This window comes from Plectropomus leopardus, chromosome 1 (genome assembly GCF_026936395.1).
Source record: "Plectropomus leopardus strain MGB_pleo_1.0 chromosome 1, ASM2693639v1, whole genome shotgun sequence".
Classification (NCBI taxonomy): domain Eukaryota; kingdom Metazoa; phylum Chordata; class Actinopteri; order Perciformes; family Serranidae; genus Plectropomus; species Plectropomus leopardus.
The window spans coordinates 17,271,514-17,291,668 of NC_142176.1; the positions used below are offsets into that span (position 1 = coordinate 17,271,514).

The 20,155-nt window shown below is 38.2% G+C and overlaps 2 protein-coding genes across 3 annotated transcripts in view; both read left to right on the plus strand.

Moving 5' to 3' along the window:
• On the plus strand, nucleotides 1-3,290 carry rrad (Ras-related associated with diabetes). Its single transcript, XM_042486582.2, has 5 exons — nucleotides 1-154; nucleotides 438-828; nucleotides 1,517-1,590; nucleotides 1,694-1,898; nucleotides 2,313-3,290. Exons 2-5 carry the CDS (start codon nucleotides 456-458, stop codon nucleotides 2,588-2,590), a joined length of 930 nt encoding a protein of 309 aa, XP_042342516.1. The 5' UTR covers nucleotides 1-154; nucleotides 438-455; the 3' UTR covers nucleotides 2,591-3,290.
• Nucleotides 3,291-3,467: 177 nt separating this feature from the next.
• Nucleotides 3,468-20,155, plus strand: part of cdh16 (cadherin 16, KSP-cadherin) — a 33,071-nt gene continuing 16,383 nt past the window's right edge. Inside the window, exons 1-9 of one of the 2 annotated variants that reach the window (XM_042489388.2) lie at nucleotides 3,468-3,575; nucleotides 4,117-4,167; nucleotides 4,272-4,364; nucleotides 7,345-7,479; nucleotides 7,736-7,865; nucleotides 8,866-9,024; nucleotides 11,330-11,526; nucleotides 17,329-17,454; nucleotides 19,699-19,849. In XM_042489388.2, coding sequence (XP_042345322.1) covers nucleotides 4,123-4,167; nucleotides 4,272-4,364; nucleotides 7,345-7,479; nucleotides 7,736-7,865; nucleotides 8,866-9,024; nucleotides 11,330-11,526; nucleotides 17,329-17,454; nucleotides 19,699-19,849 — 1,036 coding nt within the window. In that variant the 5' untranslated portion in view covers nucleotides 3,468-3,575; nucleotides 4,117-4,122. Of the gene's footprint in view, nucleotides 3,576-4,101; nucleotides 4,168-4,271; nucleotides 4,365-7,344; nucleotides 7,480-7,735; nucleotides 7,866-8,865; nucleotides 9,025-11,329; nucleotides 11,527-17,328; nucleotides 17,455-19,698; nucleotides 19,850-20,155 lie in introns of those variants that run through there. The other variant, XM_042489378.2, reaches the window with a different exon arrangement.

The window sequence follows — 20,155 nt, forward strand, 5'->3', positions numbered from 1 at the left end:
ATTTTCTGGGGCGAATCCCTGCCGACGTCACTCCCAGTCCTATATAAATATCCCGACTCGGATCAAGCTCGAGCAAAACAGCTTTTCGGCTACAACAAGTCTTCAAACCAAGGATTATTGGATTGCCTTCGTTGGATTTAATTGCCAGCACAGAGTAAGTGCCTTTAATTAATATGAGACATTGGAACTTTAGTTTTATTTTGCTCTGTTCAGTTGAATAAACATTTGGTCAAGCCAGGTCCACATACCAGGAAAATAAGATTTGATATTTGCTTAATTATAAGCTACTGAGCCAGATGTTTTAATTCTACAACATAATTTAATGACAAACATTTTCGTAAAGATTATTCTGTAGACTTTTACACACATCCTTTACGCAAATGTATGTGTAATTAAACATCAGATCACAGATTTACACATGCTGTATTTATCGACAGATCCTCGGTACAAGCACGATGACTTTGAACAAGGGTGACAAATTGCGGAACATGGACAAGAGAAGAGGAAGCATGCCTTTTCCCATGAATCTACCAAACCTACACCGAAGAAGCATGCCCGTAGACGACCGGGACCTGCGCGCCACGATGCCGCAGACGGGGCAGACCGATGAGCTGTCCAACCTCCTGCGCTGCACGTCCTACTCGCCGAACGAGCAACACCGAGGCAGCTGTGCGTCAGACTCCTCCGATTCCGTGATCTCTACCAGCAGCGAGACCGAGTCTCAGGTGTACAAGGTGGTTCTCCTCGGGGAGCACGGCGTCGGAAAGTCCAGTCTGGCGCGCGTCTTTGGAGGAGTTGAGGATGCTGGTCACGACTGCGATGAAGCAGGTAAATGGTGATGCTGGGATGAGTCATCAACCATAGCAACTCGAACACACACTCCCGATGTCTTTTGTCTGTGAAGATAATTAGGGCTGTCAAAGGTTAATTTAGTCTTCCAAATGGACAATAGACAGTGCAATTATATTACAGTTTATGCTTGGAGATACAAGGTTTAATGAAAGAAGTGCAGTTCTGAGATCTGAAGCATCAGAACTTTGAAGGTCACTTTTTGAATTATCCTAAAATTTTAAAAGAAACAGCTACTCAGTAATGAGGCTATGGATTAAAAAAATACATTAAAGCCTTTTTAAATCTCTAATTCAGAATTATGTATAAGGAACATCACATCACATCATAGAGTTTCTCCGATAGATCAGAGAGAAAAAAAATCAGGGATCTTATTTTTGCACGCAAGAGTGTGCATGCATTGATTATTGCTATTTCCATCTGTAGCGAGGCACCAGCCCTGCCCTCAGCTGTCAGACACACATCCAATAGCATAATGTGATGGGAAAACACAAAAGACCAGTGATGGCTTGATCACAGACTATGATCATCTTTCAATGTGTAGACTACAAAAGAAAAAATGTGCTAAAATCAATATTTAGAAATGCAGCAACACACACAAGTGTTCAGAACCGCTTCTCTCCATCAGAGTGTAACCATATATTTCTTCTTTTTTTTTCTCCCTCAGGAAACACTTATGACAGATCTATCGTGGTGGATGAAGAAGAGACATCTATTATGTTGTATGACATCTGGGAACAGGTTGGTTATATATTGTTTGTGTAATGTTCTCTCCATTTATTTTGATTCATTGTAAAAGATGGGGTCAAACGTGTGATGTTAAACATCTGTATCTTTCCTGCAGGATAACAGTCAGTGGCTGAAAGATCAGTGCATGAGGATGGGAGATGCTTACATCATTGTGTATTCGGTGACAGACAAATCAAGCTTTGAGAAAGCGTCAGAGCTGCGTATTCAGCTTCGCCGAGCCAGGCAGTCGGAGAATATTCCCATAATCCTTGTGGGTAACAAGAGCGACCTGGTTCGGTCCAGAGAGGTGTCTGTAGACGGTAAGTCAGTGTGATTGATTAACTTTTGAACCTAAAATGTGCCACAGATGTATGACATGTTAAGATGATATAAGCTTAATGGGAGTGGGTTATGAAGTTTGGTAAACTTAATCTAATTCTATTCATTCTTGCAGCTTAAAAGCTATTCTTGAGGCTTTTCATGATCAAATCTGGCAGTTGTATTTGGGCTTGACTGGCTTTGGTGGATTTGAGCCACATTTCTCACGCGACTACTCCAGTTCAAGCATGACCTATTCAAATACCATGCAGACTAAAGCCAAAGTTTGAAAGCTATTGTAGCTTACTATTTTCAGTTCTCAGCCTTAATCTACTAGAACTTCTACTTCAATGTTTTCTCACTGTGCATCTACTCAAAACACTAATTTTCCATTCTCCATGTGTTCTTTATCTCAGAGGGGAGCGCCTGTGCGGTGGTATTTGACTGCAAGTTCATCGAGACATCTGCATCCCTACACCACAATGTGCAGGACCTATTTGAGGGCATCGTGAGACAGATCCGCTTGAGGAAAGACAGCAAGGAGGAGAATGCACGACGCATGGCCAACTGCAGGCGTAGAGAGAGCATCGGCAAGAAGGCCAAGCGGTTTCTGGGCCGCATGGTTGCACGTAAGAATAAGAAGATGGCTTTCAGGCAGAAGTCAAAGTCCTGCCACGACCTTACAGTTCTCTGAGGAACAGACGGGACAGACGGACAATTTCTTTCTTTGGCCTCTGAAGACCAGATGCTGTGTGTGTTCTAACACTAACCCTAAAGGACTAATAGAGCTGTACAGAAATATATTTTTATTTTTTAGAAACCAACCAAAAGCAAGGAGAGGACTTAATTAATAAATTCGACACTATTCGAGTCATATCATGATAACGTTGATAACCTGCATGACGCTTTGCAAACATTTATTTAATGTTTTGTCTGCCTTAAAAATGTTGCTGTCATAGTATGATCAGTATGTATGAGAAATCCACAAAGGCTTTTTATTTCTAATGAGTTGCAAAGATTGCCTTGCTGTTGGGTTATTGTTTGTGCTCCTTTATTGGAGGGGATTGATGTATATACTATAACATGAATGATGCCGAATGCAACATACATCTCATTATTCTAAAAGACAAGGTAAAGGATCACAGTGCTTGGTCATCTGGAGTCATATTTACTTGAAACGTGGTACGCAGGTTCGTCCCTCGCTCGGCCAAGTCACTGGGGAAAAGCTGAAGAAAACTTCTCTTCTTCTATGTTGTTCCATAACATTGGATTCAGGTTGTGAATGTATGTGTAAAGCAATAAGTTATATTAATCTTGTGAACCATGACATTATTTGGAAATTTGTTTACGTTGATTTCATTTTTTCAATAAAACATAAAATCAAAACATAAAAATCTTCTCCGTCATTTTTCCTGAAGCAAAGCAGAATGTAGCAGAAATGAAGGAGATGTTGGGCAGGCGATTTACATCCTCATGAATAATCATTTGATCGTATCAGTGGAATGGAACCTCACCGGCCATTGGTTTTACAGGAAGGAAACAAGGTAGTTAAGCATGTTTATCTGAAGGTGTTAACCATTAATCCACCAGAGGAGTACAAGTACGCAATTTTTCCACCCAATTTAAACTCCTCTCACACCTCCTCTCACAAGAAGAAGTGCACACTTCATTTGAAGAAGGTAAGAGAAAACCTTTTGTTTAAAATAGGAGAATTTGATATATTTTGCTATGTAATTGAATTTTTTGCCACATTTATTATTGTCATCACCTGCTGTTGTTATTGAACATATCTACAGTTTGTTGTTATTCTTTAGAGGCTTAAATTTGAGTAAAAGGGGTTAATAGGGCATTACTGGTATACAATGCGACATAAACTGTGATTTAGTAATGCTAAAATAAAGCAGCACTATCTAAGAAATATTGGCAGGCATTAAGGCCCTGCTGAAATTACATAATCTTTTTAGCCAACTTGGTTTAACAGACAAATGTTTCACTTGCAAATCAAATGTGTCTCTATTCGTCTTTGTGCCACTAGCATTGCTCTAAACTGTGTTTTGTTGTGGTTATGTATTTAAATGCACACTGTTGGACATGTAAAAACAGTTAAATCTGTGTGTATGAAATATAACCATGGTGGTGAATCAGTAACAAGACAGAAATCATGTTGACTGTTGGGCTGAGGCCATGTGGTTTGAAACACTGAATATGTCACATTTACAGGGACTCATGGCTGACAGAGGTTCAACAACAATGCTCATCATAGCTCTCATCGTAAGATTTTTTTTGTTTAATACTCTTAGCTGTTCTACTTTGTTTATTTTTAAGACTGCATGAACAATGTCTCTAACTACGAAACTTTATTTCTTGTTTCGCAGTTGATGAACACATTTGCACCATGTTCTGGAGCAAATGTTAAAATTGGTGTCCCTGAAAACTACGATGGTATTTTTCCATGGTATCTAGCCAAGGTAAGGCTTTTTAATTTGCTTGGATTCACTAAACGAATGTTCCTCTTGCTCTCATTGCTTTCAGGTGAGAAATTAGACGGGTTATTCTTATAAAATTACTCTTCGTGTCATGTAATTGATAGATCTTTGTAGCCTACAGAACTTAAGGGAGAGATGCTTGAAAGATCTAATGCTAACGGTCAGTTTTTAGAAGGGGTGCCACCTCTAGTTCTGGCAATACTGTTGTCCTTTATGTGTTTAATAATGAGTGATCAACAGGATCAGAACATGCTAAAGCATTGATGGGTATGGTGGAGCGGAGTTTTTGTGGATAACATCTTCTCGCCTAGAGTGTCGAATATGCTAGGTCCAGCACTGATCGTAACCTTTTTAAACTATGTGGATTAGAGCATATGAATCTAAGTGGAATATCAGAAAAAGGTTTTTTTTTTCTTGTGTCATGCTCATAAATATAGTAATCTGGGATAGAGGTTGACCGTAACTCTCTGCCTAGTTGTCAAACAAGCAGTGACTGTTTGAAAAGCCTCAATCCTGATTTTGAGAATGAATATTTTTTTAAAACAATATTCAATTAGATTTTTTGAAAACTCCACTGTCCTCAACATTGAATACTTCAGTATATTTTATAATTACTTAGTTTCCTTGAGACTAAAGAAGGTTGATTAAAACATCTTCTGCCAGCCATTTTAGCCTGTACTGAGAAATATAGTGAAGAGACTACAATCGAGAAAATGAATGTATAGTGGGCCAGAATTGCGTCAGACTCTTTTATTCTCTCCTATCTGCACTTAAGGTTGAAGATGTATGAATATACTGCCGTCACCACTAGACTATAATTGGAGCGTTCACAATGCTGTTGAGGCACCAGCCTCTGCATTCAGTCCAGCTGCGTGGCAGGCGGGGTGCTTTGTTCCAAAATGTCACTCATCCTCTGGATTGTGCGGCAGTATGAGCATGCGGCACTTTGATTAATTGTGACATCATTGCATCTTGTATGAAACATAGTCATCATTTCAACCTGTTGGTTGGACTGAGTGTCATTAACACTCCTCAAATAGCATGTTAATGGCCAGAATGGAGGAGTTGGATAATAAGCCCACTTTGTGTTATAAATGGAAAGGACAATTGTTCCAGGTTTCAAGGTAAAAACTTCTCATGAGAGTTCACTAAAAAAGGGCTCTAATTTTCAGTTCTCCTATTTTATATTCTTAAATGATCAGTTTAGTAATGAGTTTAGCATACTTTATAAAGGACAGAAGCAAAGCTTTAATGGTTTTGTAGGCTACTGTAAATGAGCAGCCAAACACACCACTGGCTCTAAATGCAGACATTTGTATCCTGAGATATTTATATATATAATATCTATAGGACCTATATTTAGGGAATTGGAAACATTTGAACCTTATGGTTAAGCATCTAGGCTGAGCATTCCTGCAAATGATTACAAAGTTGTAGAATTGCTATAACAATTATTTGGTCATCAGGCAAGTTTAATGGCAGGATGCTGGCAAAAATAAAATTAAATGAAGTGTCCATTATTTAATTTTTTTCTTATAGTCAGCAAATTTGTTAAAGGAGCAGTGCATATTTAGTGCCATCGAGCATTATTAAAACTGATAAAATAAAATAAAATGAAATAAACATGAAACAGTTTTGGGTTACAAATCCTGTTTGGCTAGTCACAGATGGGTCTCTTGCCCAGCACCTGCTAATGTGCACTCACCTTTCTTCGCTGATCATTTAAGATCCTGACATTCAGGAGTTCTTACTGGAAGCCGTTTCATGTTTAAAAAGTGTTTTTCTCCTGACACCGTAACGCTTATTGCGGAGAGGCCACTAACTACCTTGGCCTTTACACCTAAAAACGCAAATGGCCCTAGCTGGAGCTAATGTTTATTTTGTCCATTCTGGACTGCCATAAAAACAACGTGGCAAACTCCTTGAACGAGGACTAATTCCTACGTAAACATAAACTGCTCATTCTAAGGTGATGTAAATGCGCAATTTTTTATTTTCAGGTAATTATACACTTATGGAAACATATTTATTATATTTGATTCCATTTTGCCAATATGTCCCCCTTGATCCTACACAGGAGCTTAAATAAAACTAAAATCAGCAATGCGTGGGTCCATCTCTTAATACTTTTTCAACAGCCTAGGCCAAGGCTTATTTCAAACAGCACTAAATAGTGTCAATTTTGGGGACTATTTTCAGCAGAGGATTAATATACATTTAGTGCACTTGTGATTATAGCAACAGGATAGTGTATGTGGAACTGACTCAAAAGACATGTCCATGGTAATAAGGGAACATTACTTAGCACAAAGGTGTTCTCCGTGATTTGTTTATAATAGTCTTTAGATAACAGTTGCCAAAAAAGCCCAGAGGAGCAACACATACAGCACTTGTTAGTTGGATTGATTAATTGTTGGTTTTTAGTCTTTTCACAGCATTTATTGACAGCAACTAATGTAATACTACTACCACTGCTAGTATTACTACTACTAACAATGATAATGAAGCATTTTAATATGCCAGAGACAAGATACAAACACAAAAACACTAGGCACAAAAGCACAAAAAATTGCAAGTGCAGACATGATAAAACAGGAACATATAGAATGTCACCAGACATCCATAATAGCATAAGATACAAGTGGAAATCAGCTGCAGCTCTGGATTGTATTATTGTGTTTATTAGTCAACATTCCACCACACAGAGTAAGAGTTTCATTTTAACTGAGCATGTGGCTTTTTACCAGTAAACAGCAAAACAGACATCACCAATGCAAATTGCATGAGTCATGTATTTTCAATTTGTGAGCAATTACCAGAAACAGTCTGTGTTTCTAATCTCCCCTTCATTTTGTTTTAATCATGCTTTGTTTTCCTAAGTAGTTAATATTTTTAGTATTTCGCAGTTGAACGTCCTGGAATAGAAAGTGATGTTTTTTCAATATTGTTCTGTTCTTTACAGCTGAACAGCCTGCCAGCTAATTACAGTGACCTGGTGGTAACAGGGGATGATGAGGGGATATTCGGAGTCGACGCTCAGTTTCTGTATGCTCAAAAACCACTGGACAGAGAGAAACAACCGTCTTACTCTCTTCAGGTATATCATATCATAGAAGTGATAGCAATTTTCCAAGTCCTAGCCAATGAACTGATGATACAATTAATATAAATTTTCATTTCCTATAATCTTACATGTTCATATGAGGTTCATTGCTTATATTCAATAATGTATGAAAAATGAATCACTCATTAGATCAGTGGATTCTTATGTCAACAGCAGACTGCGTATTCAAACACACCTACAGAACGTGTGTGTTTGTGTCTGTGTGTGTGTGTGTGTGTGTGTAATGCAGGTGTCCTTCAGAACATCACAGCATCGTCAGAGCTTTACTGTTGAAGTGTGTGTCAACGACAAAAATGACAATGTGCCCACTTTCATAGAGGAGAGCATGAGAGGCAGCGTGCAGCTCGGGCTTCTCAAAGGTACGAAAACTTTGAGCTATGAGGTCACTGTGTTGCACAACCTTTTACAGTCTGGGTCTCTTTTGTCAGTCCTGCTGCCTTGAATACAAAAACTCGTTCAGTTAATGAAAAACATGCTGAATGTATCCCTGGAAACTGCAGTTACCAGAGAAATTTCATCTCACGTACTCATGAGTTCATAATAGTATTCATCAAGTAATTTGTATCCACATCTTTTAACCTGGGTACCAGTATATTTTACCTATACAACAATTAAAACATTTTAACCATTTAACATCTGGATGGACATCAGTTTTCTTGTAATTTACTTATTTAAGAAGGTGCAATGTACATGAGTCCACATTTAAACAACTGTAAATACATTTGAGCTATCTTGGGAGCTAGTTGTCATTAGTAGTCCCCTTCCTGATGTTAATAGGCTTCTGAAAATAATTAAAAAAAATATGATATGAAGATACAATATGTGCAATAGATTGTTAGATAATATTACAAATAGCACTGGGGAAAAATGTCCAGAAAACTATATTTAAAATTCTCTTAATTATATATTTAAAATTATGTTACAGAAAAAAAAGCTACAATTTTTTTAAGCTTTCTTGTGGTGATTTTTTTTTTTTTTTGCTTTTTCTATTTTATTATATTTTATTTTAATTTTATTTCATTATTGTTATTAATATTTTTATTTTTTATTTTATTTTTTCTTTTTCTTTGTAGTTTTTTTTCTTTGTAGTTCTTGTACTTCTAATTTCTTTTTTTAAATCTTTTTTTCTTTTTTTTTCTTTTTTGCTATTTTTGCTTGTTGCCTTGCCATGTTTTTGAAAGTTATCATGTCAGTTTGCTCAGGAATCAAAGGGTTAAATGGCTTGTATATATTTGGTTGTCCTTACTGGAAACATCTCTTGTTCTTTACTTTTCTGTGTAAACTGGGAAAGTTAATGTGCTTTGGCGTCTGTAATACAGAAGGTAACAGTTTTGACCCGGCGCCATCACTGTCTCTCAGGGATCCCATTCATGCAGGTGGAGGCGCTGGATCGTGATGACCGCAACACCGCCCACGCCGAGCTCCGGTTCAGCCTCATGGAACAGACACCCAGGATTCCCTCCAGCCAAATGTTCTTCCTCGACTCCATCACCGGAGAGGTTTCCCTCACTGAGGAAGGTCAGTCTAGAAAGTTTCAAGGTAATGTGACATTGTTTGCTCTTACATGCAGGTTTTCTTCAGTAAGCTCACAATGCAGAGATAAGAACTCATTTCTTTCAGGATAACTCCCTGCAACTTTAGAGCAACTTTTTCTTTTCACACACTCACAAATGCTTTCTAATGCATTTTAGCAATGTTTGAACAAGCCACTTAGTCATGGAACCATTTTCATTCCATTAGTTTACCAACATTGCCAAGTAACAACAAATTGCAGTACAGCAATTCTGCAGATATTTTGTCAAAGTTAAGAACCAGTATTGATATTACATAGTTTCTCAACCAGAGAGTGCTGACAGGTTTATCTTCCAAACGTGAAACACCCTGTGTAGTACTTATGTTAAAGACATTTCTTTAAATTAAAAAAAAAACAAAACAAAGGGATTCTACTCCAAAATTTGGTTCTTTGGTTTGTCCATCCTGGGCTTCTGTAAAAACATGGTGGTGCAACAAGGCTATCTCTGTGGACGAGGGCCTGCTCCCTATATTAACATTAACAGCCCATTCTAAAGTAATAAAAACAGAATTTTTCTTATTTTCAGGTGATTAAAAACGAAAGAAAAAACACCTTTATCATATTATATTCCATTTCTTGCAACATACCCCCTTAAATTATACACAGTGGACCTTTAAAATAGGATCAAAAAGGAAAAGATTCACCGTTCACCATTCACATCTGGTGAAAGCCAAACACCATATATTTCAAAGACAAAGATAATTTATCTTGTTAGGGTTTGAGTTACCAGCCTTACTGCATGTTACATAGAAAATAAAATATAAATAATGAATTAAGATGTGTACAAAAGTAATGCATTTATATTGGCTTCTTTTAGGCAAAAAGAATTACACATATATACTGTAATACTGTACCTTTGATGCAGTAAATTCCTGTATGCTGATGCTATTTCTGTAGCTCTGGTGTTGCCCTTTGTTTCGGCTCGGCTTGAGCTGGATGACTTTCACGCTTGCCGGTCCCTTCTGACCCAAACTGCTGCTGCTTCTGGTTTCCACAGAGCTTCATAGTAGCAGTAAATACTGAAAATGACCTTGGTGATTTTCTACTTTATTTTCAGGCCAGCCGTAACTGACGGTTATGATTACCTTCACAGTGGGTTGTTTCCGTTCTTTCTTTTTCCATTTTGGCAGGAGATTGAAAATTAAGTGATGAATCTAGCACTAAGGGACATGTTCAATTTAGCAGGCATTGTGTGTAATGTCTTAGTAATACAAGGGGAAAATAAAGTCTTTCATAGTTTTTTCTTTCATAATTACAGGATGCTTATATGTATATTCTTTGCCTTTTGTGTCTCTTTAAATTTGTTTTGTCCTTTGATTCCTCACATACATTCACAGAGTATACTTAAGACGACTTTGTAAAAGAAGTTAAAGGGATATTTCTAATTTTTTAAGTGGGGTTGTATGTGGTACTAATCCAAAGTCAGCTCATTACATATACAGTAGATGACAGGTTTTGAGAGGCAGACTGGAGTCTGGAAGCTAAGCGGAGTACTGCTGTGGATGAATGTCGGCAACAAAACATATCTGAGATACCTAAAAAAGTTCCACCTAAAAAAATCACTATCAGTTTGCATGTACGCTATACTGAGAGTATTTTCACTGCTTTACCTTTTCATCAGACAGCCCGTTATGATGGGGTAGCCGTAAACCATTTCGGTTCTCGATGTATGCTCTCCTCAAAGTCACCAGACTCCACTGACAAAAATAGTAGTTATAGCGCGCTCAACACAGGAGCTGCTGGTTTACTGCTGCTTCAGTCAAGTAGTTAGTTTGATGCCAAACACAGTAACACAAACAAACTGTTAGAGGCAGTGGTCAACCAGCAGCTCCTGTGTTCAGCGATGTTAAATCACAGTTTTTCTCAATGGAGTCTGGCTTTAAAGACAGCGGTATAACGGCTTTATTTTCCCATTGGAAATCACTGTCCGATATTAAAGTAAAGCGTTAAATATATTATAAATATAGCAAACATATACACTGATATTGATTTGTTTGGGTGGGACTTAAACGCTAAAATGCGTTTTGTTGTTGGTCCCTCTACAGCAGTACACTATATAGCTTCCATGTCAGACTCCAGCCTGCTTCTCCAAACTGGGGAGCATGCTGGCTGACATCTACTTTTTGTGATATACTGTCTCTGAGTAAGTATCCTATACAGCCACACTTCAAAAAAATCTGAATTTTACCTTTCGTTCAGATATAAATCTGAGGAATCATTTAGTGTCATTTATCCCACTGCAACTATCAGGAGCCTCTGCTCTGGACCCGGAGATGTGCGGCCGTTACAAGCTCTTAGTGATGGTGAAGGACATGGCTGGGAAGGCAAACGCTTTCTTCACCACCGGCCTCGTTACTGTGGAGGTGACTGGAAACACCTGGGCATCGCCCGACCCTGTACGACTTCAGGAAAACCTCCCAGGCCCCTACCCCATCCCCATCTCACAGGTGAGGCAGCATCACCCCTATAAACATGTTCACTCTGAAAAAGAAATCCACCACTTTTGCACCTAAAGTGTTTTTACCCATCTGCGTTAAAACCACGTTTTAATTTTTTGATCTCTGCCATAAATCATGCAAACAGCAGGGGGTAAGCGCTGGCTTTATTGTTTATGCAGTTCCAAGTGTTATATCATATTACAATAAAACAAACTCTGTCAATAGCCCGGACTGAGTAAAGTGGCATCACATTGCCAGTTGCTGTTTTTAGTGGCTCTTGGGTCCTCCTAAGTGACCAAATACTGAATTATTGATGCTGTTCAAATGCCATGGATCCTTTCATTCTACCTCCAAACTGAGTCACTATAACTCCCATAATCACTCACTCTCCCACCCACCCAGCACCACCACCACCACTCTGATGGCTATTACACAAACCTAACAGCTTGAGGGCAAAATGCACCCCGAAGTAGACGTCACATATGGCTTATTTTAATCATATTGTGTAGCTCAGTATAAATGATTTAGTATTTCATTTAATTTAGGGAAAAAACCCAGACCAACTCTATAAATTTCCTGGCATGGGTGTCTGTTTTTTTTTCCAGAAATATCTTGATTTTGGCGTCAGCGAACAAAAATATATGCATATATATATGTTAACGCAAATTCACAAAACGAGTAAATAAAATAAAATAAAATAATAATGATAACTGAAATGAAATGAAATAAATTTAAAAACATAGGTTGAGGATTGTGTTAGGTTAATACACTTCAGTTTAAATACATCTTATATTAATGTACATATGTTAAACAGTAAAAACTAAAAAAACCTTTGACAGATTTGGACATTACAGAGGTTAACTTTTAGTATATCCCCCAGTACCTCCATTGTGTGAATTAAGTCTGTCCTCTCTGGACAGACCCCAGATGTGCTGAAAGAGCGAGTCTGCTTAATATCTGGACTTTAATGTAACCTTGAAGTCTGCTTTGACAAACTGATTATTTAATTTGAGCTATTTGGATAATCAATCAATACTTTAAGTCACTTTTCAAGCAAAGATACCAAACACTCTCTGGTTCCAGCCTCTCAGTTTTAAGGATTTTGTGCTTTTCTCAGTTGTATATCATTTTAAACAGAATGTCTTTGAATTTAAAAAAGACATATGAAGACATATGAAGAGTATTTTAGGCTATTTTCTGGCATTCTATAGACCAAATGAATAACTGATTAATCAAGAAAACATATTGCCAGATCAGCTAATGATGAAAATGGCTGTTGGTTGCAGCCCTATTTGCTAAGGTTGGTTGAAATAAAAAATGAAACTGCATCAAGGAAGCTACAACAGTAACCATGGTGACTTCATGAGGACAGGCACATTTTCAGATCTAAAGCTGGAGATCCTGCAATCAAATATATTTTGGCTTCAGTCTCCGTGTCTCAAAAAAAATCTTGAAGCCCACTCACTGTTTCATTGTGGACTAACTCTAAAAAGTGTCACCTTATATATCTGATCAGTTAACACTTACTATTCTAAATTACAGCAATACTGTAATGTAAATTTAGTAAAGAGGTTTCCCTCAGGTTTTATCCAACATATCACTCTGTCTGTCCCTGGTCTTGTCTAACCTTTTGGTTGTTATGATATTAGCCATATCAGCTTCATGTCTATAAATAACTCAAAAGCCCTCAGAGGTTTTGTAACACATGGAAAAAAAATCAGCTAGCAGTGACAGTTACCCTTTGTGAGGAAATTTTTCAAATGTACGCCTGCACCAGGAAAAAAATCTACTGTATTCATTCACTTCTGGGAACTGTGAAAACAATGAGGCTTGTAGAGCTGATTCTGATGCCGAATTAAATGCATTGTGCAGGTCCTTAGAGTCGCTGTGGCCGGTAGGTACATCACAGTGCCTCCCCCTCCTCCTGTTTTCTCCCACCTCCCCCTCACTCGCCCTCAGCCTCTCATCTCTCCTGTTCTAACAGCCCCTTCCACCCACTGAAAACGTGTGGATTCACAAGTGTAGGCACATTTTTTTCCCATAGTTTTCAAAGGCCAGTTCAAATCTACAATAAATTCAGTCTTTTTGTCTTGTAGGTTTCACACCTCATAACCAATGCTATGACACACAGCTTGGTAACTTTTAAAGGTTAACTCATTTTCATAATTTTGATATCAACAAACAACATCTGTGCCTCTATGTAAATGAGGATAAGTGAAAATATTTAATTGAGCAGATTCCCTTAGTGTAACTGCTTCAATGTGTAATGAAACGTGTAGAGATTGACAGATTAAGCATTTGCTGTTCGATCAATGAACTGTTGACATGAAAACCATTTCATCATGAATCTAAATCAAAAACTGGATTAGCTTAACATTGATGTTTACATTGGGGAAGCCTCATTTCGCCCGCGCTGAGTGATTGTACTGCTGTGCTCAGTGGGTGGTGGGACAAACCGCTGTTATGACACATACAGAGATAGTCATGTTCAAGGGCCCACTCTATGGATGTCACCTCCCCTCCTGTCTCAGATAAATGGAGCAGTCGTGTTCATATCCACTCATCTGCAGCAAATGTTGTCTTTTGACATCCTCCGTGGTGTGACGTCATTTTGTCAGATGCTGAAATCAATCTGCTGTTTCGCATATGTAATGCGTTTTTCTGTAAAAGTCAGTGAAGTCAGGATTGCTGCTGCGATCAATTCGACTCACTCTGCAATCAGATTAGAAAAAGCTCTGCTTTAATTTTTAAAATGAAATCCAGGCATTTGTTATCAGTACTTTTGCGTCACTGGGGCTAGGGAGGTTAATTTCTATCGATCGCATGTTTCTGATTGCCTCTCTAAAACTTTGATTATGTAATGCAATCAGTAGAACTACTTGATCTCAGTAATGCAATCTATTGAGACTTTGGAGTGGGAGAGAGGCCTCAGAGCCTGTGAATGAATGAGTCAAGGCTCTTAGCTGCATTGAATTGTCAGTTTTCACAGTTTAATGAAATCTGATATTTGTTGCAGAAGTTGTTTGAGCCCCACTAGACCTTTGTCACAGGATCATAATCAGTGTTCAATAATACAAATGATACTTTTATCAATGTGATGCTTCAGGTAACAATAGTCATCAGAGCTGATCTCATCTTTTGTTTGAATCACACCAGCATTAAAGCTGTTATGATCATTTTTTATGTTCACAATATAGATCACAATTAATGCTATTGTTGGTACATATCTGTTGGATCTGCAAATAAACAACTGCTTGCTATTTTTTTGCCATCTCAATGATAAATGTTATTATTTAGCATAGTTTCTGAACAAAGCTCACAAAGTACTTTGCTGTGTTTAAACAACAAACTAAATCATGAAGTGTTAATCATAAAAACAATAAAAACAGAAACAAAGAAATAAAACATAATAATTAAGATTAAACAATGAAACACATGATGTGGGAAGGTAGGACAGAATGATCATAGGACCGCTAGACTGTAAAAGAGTGTTTTTAGAGAGAGAGAGAGAGAGAGAGATGAAGCCGTCCCAGTCTCCTCATTGAGGTTGTTCGAAAGTCTGGAGGCCCTGGTGGCAAATGCTACGTCACCTTTGTTTTTCAGTCTGGATTAAGGAAGGAGAGAAACATTTGAAGACCTCAGGGCACATGACAGCACATGGGGGGTTAAAAGGTATGACTTGGGGGCCCTGCCATTTTGGTTTAAAAGTAAAATTTTAAAATCAACTCTGAAACTGACAGGCAGCCAGTGCAAAGAGGACAGGATGGATGTGATGTGCTCTCTTTTCTGGTACCTGCTGAAATCCCAGTGGCTGTATTTGTACCAGTTTTAAAGGGTTGACAGATTTTTTTATCACAGACGGAGAAAAGGGTGTTGCAATAATCAAGTTGTGATGAAATAAAAGCATGGATGACTGTTCAAAGGTTACTGGTTTATAGTACAGTTTTAGACACGCTCCTAAGCTGAAAAAAGCATGACTATGAAAAATTTGATTTTGGCTGTTCAAAGTGAGGTTGTTGTTTAAGGTTTCTACACTGTCGAGTAATAAGATGGGAGTTTGAACCTATATGTTTGTTAGTACAGTGTTGGAGAAGTCGGTGCCAAGTATCTTAGTCTTCTTTTTAGTTGAGTTGAAGGAAATTTTTAGTTATTTATTTATGAGTATCATCAAGACATTAAATAAGCCAAAAGATTTCACTGAGGTCATCGAGATCCCAGCTAATGTAAACTTGGGTATTGTCTGCGTAAAAATGAAAACTGATGTTTTGTAATCTTATGAGATGTCCCAGTGGCAGCATGTAAATCGTGTAAAGAACACTGTGCTCTGTGATATTACGTCAGTGTTTTGTTTACAGCTTGTTTATGATGACGCAAGTGGCCAAAGTATTTATATTTGCAAGACTGTTACTGGAGGTTTAATGTTTCAGACCCAAAGACGTCGCTCTCTATGTTTCTGTATCTCTAATCCTTTAGCGCTGCCTTTTAGCCAAAACACACACTCTCATTTTATGTGTCACCTCAATTGTTATTGTTATTTCTAGATTTAGATACTAGTGATCTCACAGGCAGTAAAAATGTCTCTGCTCCCTTCAAGACATCCAATATTTGCCATGTCACTATCATATCATATCTTTAATTTACAGGGCTATGTTCTTTTTTTAATTATCATTAATTTGTAATGTTGTTTTATCAATTAATCTATAAACTGCTATTTTAAAATAAAAAAAAAGTCATTGCAGTTTGCCAGAGCACAAATCACACATTCAGTTTCTTATTTTGTCCACTTAGCATTCCAAAAGCAAAAAAACACAAATAACAGTTTTAAAAAAAATATATATGTATTATTAATGACAAAGAGAGGAAGAAAATCTGTGTGAAAAGCTGCAATAAGCAAATGTTTGACATTTTTACCTGAGTTTGGACTGGATCGATTAGCAAAATAGTTGCAGATTCAGTACCTATTTCGATTGATTGATAGATTGTTTCAGCTGTAACATTTAACTATTTCCTGATTTGATTTTTTGGCCAGAGCATTCGTCTCTTCACTGTAATTCAGCAGTTTATTACTCTCCGGTACACATTGTCTTGGAAAGGAGCACACGCAGATGTGAGGAGCCCTTGACGCAGCTCAAACACAAGCTATTGGGAGAGACAGAACGTGCTCTGCAAACTCACACACTGACGGAGGCAAAAAAAGATGACTTCATAGATGTTTAGTAGAGAACTTTATATAGAGCAGTCAATGATCATTAATCAACTATTCAAACTTTGAAGTTCTGAGGTCCAGAAACACCATAACACTAGGAGGCGGCCAGCTGTGTGAAACAGCTCTGTGTATACAGAAGCATAGTGTTTGGGCAGCCATCTCTAAAACAAGGGAGGAGTGTGTGACAGTGAGCTGAGGAGATACACATGCTGTGGGTGTGCATCAGCTGTGCTGTGACTGGGCTCCTCTCCTTGTTGGGTGCTGTTTGATGGCTACTAGGGCCCTTTCAGCCCCACTGCACAGCCCTCTGTCAAGGGCTGTAAAACAGAGTGGAAAATCCCCCTCAGCCTGCATAGTTAGTTTTGGCTGTGCTCTCTGTTCCACATCATTGTCAGCGTGTTTGGTTGGCTTCTTATCATGTAAACAAATGGTAGCTTAGCTTTGTACTTATACATCATACAGACCCTGCTGAATAACTTTCTACATTTATACTGCATGGTAAATTTTTAGTTGCAGCCAGAATAAAAACTTTTATGTTTGTGTGTGTGTGTGTGTGTGTGCGTGTGTGTGCATGTGTGTGCGTGTGTGCGTGTCTATTTCTGAAGGTGAAATGGAGTGGAAGTCAGGCAGAGTACAGTCTGGAGGGGGAGTTTCCAGAGATGCTCTTCACCATCAGCAGAGAAGGAGTCATTTATCTCAACGCTCCTCTGGACAGAGAGACACAAGACCAGGTCTGTATATAACTACAAGCAAAACATCTCCAGTACCTTAAAATAAATGTCACTTTATGATTACTGTTCAAAGTGTCTAAACATTGAGGCTGTAGGTGCTATAATGGACCTTTAAGATGGACAGAAGCAGATTTATTTCTATGCTTTAACTTTGTTATGTGGTGCTTGTTTCACACATGACAATAAATGAGTGATAAATAAATGAGTTGTCCTATAATCTTAATATAAAGTTTGCTTTGATTCGAAAGCTTTAAGTCATTTACTGGCTCTCCCAAGATTGTTTCCGCTGAAACAAAAAAATCCATTTTAATTATCCCTGTCATATTACTTGCAGCTTTATCATCTTTTAATTAAAAGGGCCATGGGACACATAATTGCAACAAAGCTGAACACTGAGCACAGTCTATTTTTAAACTGAACAGAGGTAATTAAGCACACAACCCAAAGCCTGAAAAGCACAGCTCTAGTCCTTGAACATATTCTGCCTGTGGCATAAAAAAAATAATGATTATATTATTACAAGGACTAAAAAAGTTAAAAGCTTAATTTAAAATCTTGTTCACTTAAGGCTTAGTGAATGATCATTATTTGCGATAGGATTACACATTAAAAATCTTAATTTCTTTGCATCTCGCTCTTGATTTTTGCTTATTACTTCAGCTTTGAATGGCTCACTAAACTGTATGTCCTCGCACAAATTCTCAAGTGGCCAAAAAACAACATAGGGGGTCTGTGTGCACCTGGTATTATCATGCATCTTGGTTGAGCCGATCACAAGTGGACAACTCTATGACTCTCTGTACACATCTGGCATTAGAATGCGTGTCCACATGTATTTGTGATCAGATCTCACTTCCCTGCTCCTCATGCAAATAAACACATACATCATGGCATTCACCATCATTAGGAGATAAATGCTGCAGGAGTGTGAGCTCTGCGCTGGGGACAGTGAGAAAGAGTCGGCCTGGGCTAACTGTTATCATCACACGGCTATTGCTACCGAGTAGTTTTTCACGAGTTTGACAGCAGAGCGGAGCTGTTTCAGTCTCATTGTGAGTTTTTGTTTGGACTGTTTAACAGCTGCTGCTGTGTTAGCTCATGCTAACTGGGCAGAAGTTGAGCTGACTGTTTGCCAGTGTTCTGTCGATATGCACAAATTACTTAGAAGTGCTACTTAGCTGCTTTGTGATTTTGCAGTATACATGTTGTGAGTAGTAGTGTAATATAATATAATTCTGTGGTGGGATAATTAGTTAATAGAGGATAATGGTCTATTGAAATATGCTATCCCTGAAATCTCCAATAAAAATGTAATGATAGATTATCAAAATGCTACCCACATCCTTAGAGTTCACTTATCCTGGTTTGTAATAATTTTTTAGCACCAATCTGCTATTGATTTGTGCTACGTTAGCATCTTTTTACAAGGCGGCTTGAATTGAGCGGCTCTGGAGATGGTCCTTAAGCGCTGCATCTAACAGCAGCGACAGTTATTTTATCCTGTCACCTGAGTAGGCAGTCCTTTAGTGTAGCACAGGACATATGGGTGTACACACTGTGGCCATAAGCACCCCAGACCACCTGCAAATGTGGTTTCAGCAATCAGATCTCAAGACGCTTTGAGGATGTATTTGTTGTATTCACACCTGACCTGTCCGCTTGTCATACAATCACTCAAAGCACATGTTAATACCAGGTGTAAACACAGAGAGGCAGAGCAACATCAGTGGATGTGATTAATGTTTAAACACATGCTTCTAGCATATTGTATTATCTGTCTTCTGTAGTGACGATGTATTGAAAGGGCGCAGTTTGTTTTCTGTGTTCTGTGTTTCTCTGTTTTGCTCCACCTGATGGGAAGGTTTCTAGATGCATACTCACCATCGTTCCAAAAGTGGTTAATAATCAGTGGATTTGTTAAATAGCCACGAAATGCCGAACGTCTGTCGTCTGAATGCAGCTCCGTCTCTATCTCCTTCATGAATGATGGTGCTGATGGACCTTTTTTCACATTGTAAGCTTTGTGCCCCCTCTTGTCAGAGGTGCAGAATGATGAGTATAGAGATGCCTATTCACACAAATAGTTTCTCACTTCATCGCTCTATATTGTTTACCAGTATAGAATCCTATTCCATCACTTAGTTGGCAGGGGAACAGTGTAACAGTCTACTGCAGAGTTTGTTTAATCTTCGTCTAACCACTTTATTTCATAAAACACTGTGTTTTTATTATTTGCTCTTTCAGTTCCAGATCAGCATTGTGGTTGAGCGCCCAGATGGCAGAGAGATTGCCAAGTCTGTGGAGCTGAGGGTGATGGTGGGCGACGCCAATGATAACAGACCCACCTTTCCACAGGCACAGTACCATACTGTGGTGAAGGAGCTGGCTGCACGAGGTAACTGACTGCTTTGCTTATTTTCACTAGTCTCAAAGAATATTTGGAAAATATTTTGTAAAAAAAAACACAAGTCTCACTGTTGCTTCTCCAACATGTGTTAGAAAATACGGTCCAAAACTGCCTTGATTCATCTTATGATTTTTAGTCATTGCATAACAGAGGTGGTGGATATTAAAGTTAAAATCCAAAGCAAAATGGAAATTTCCATATAAAAATGCTTTACTTCAAAATACTCAACTAAGTGTCAAAATCTATTTAACATTTCTAATAATTGGTGAAGTTGGAGATCATTATGAAACAACA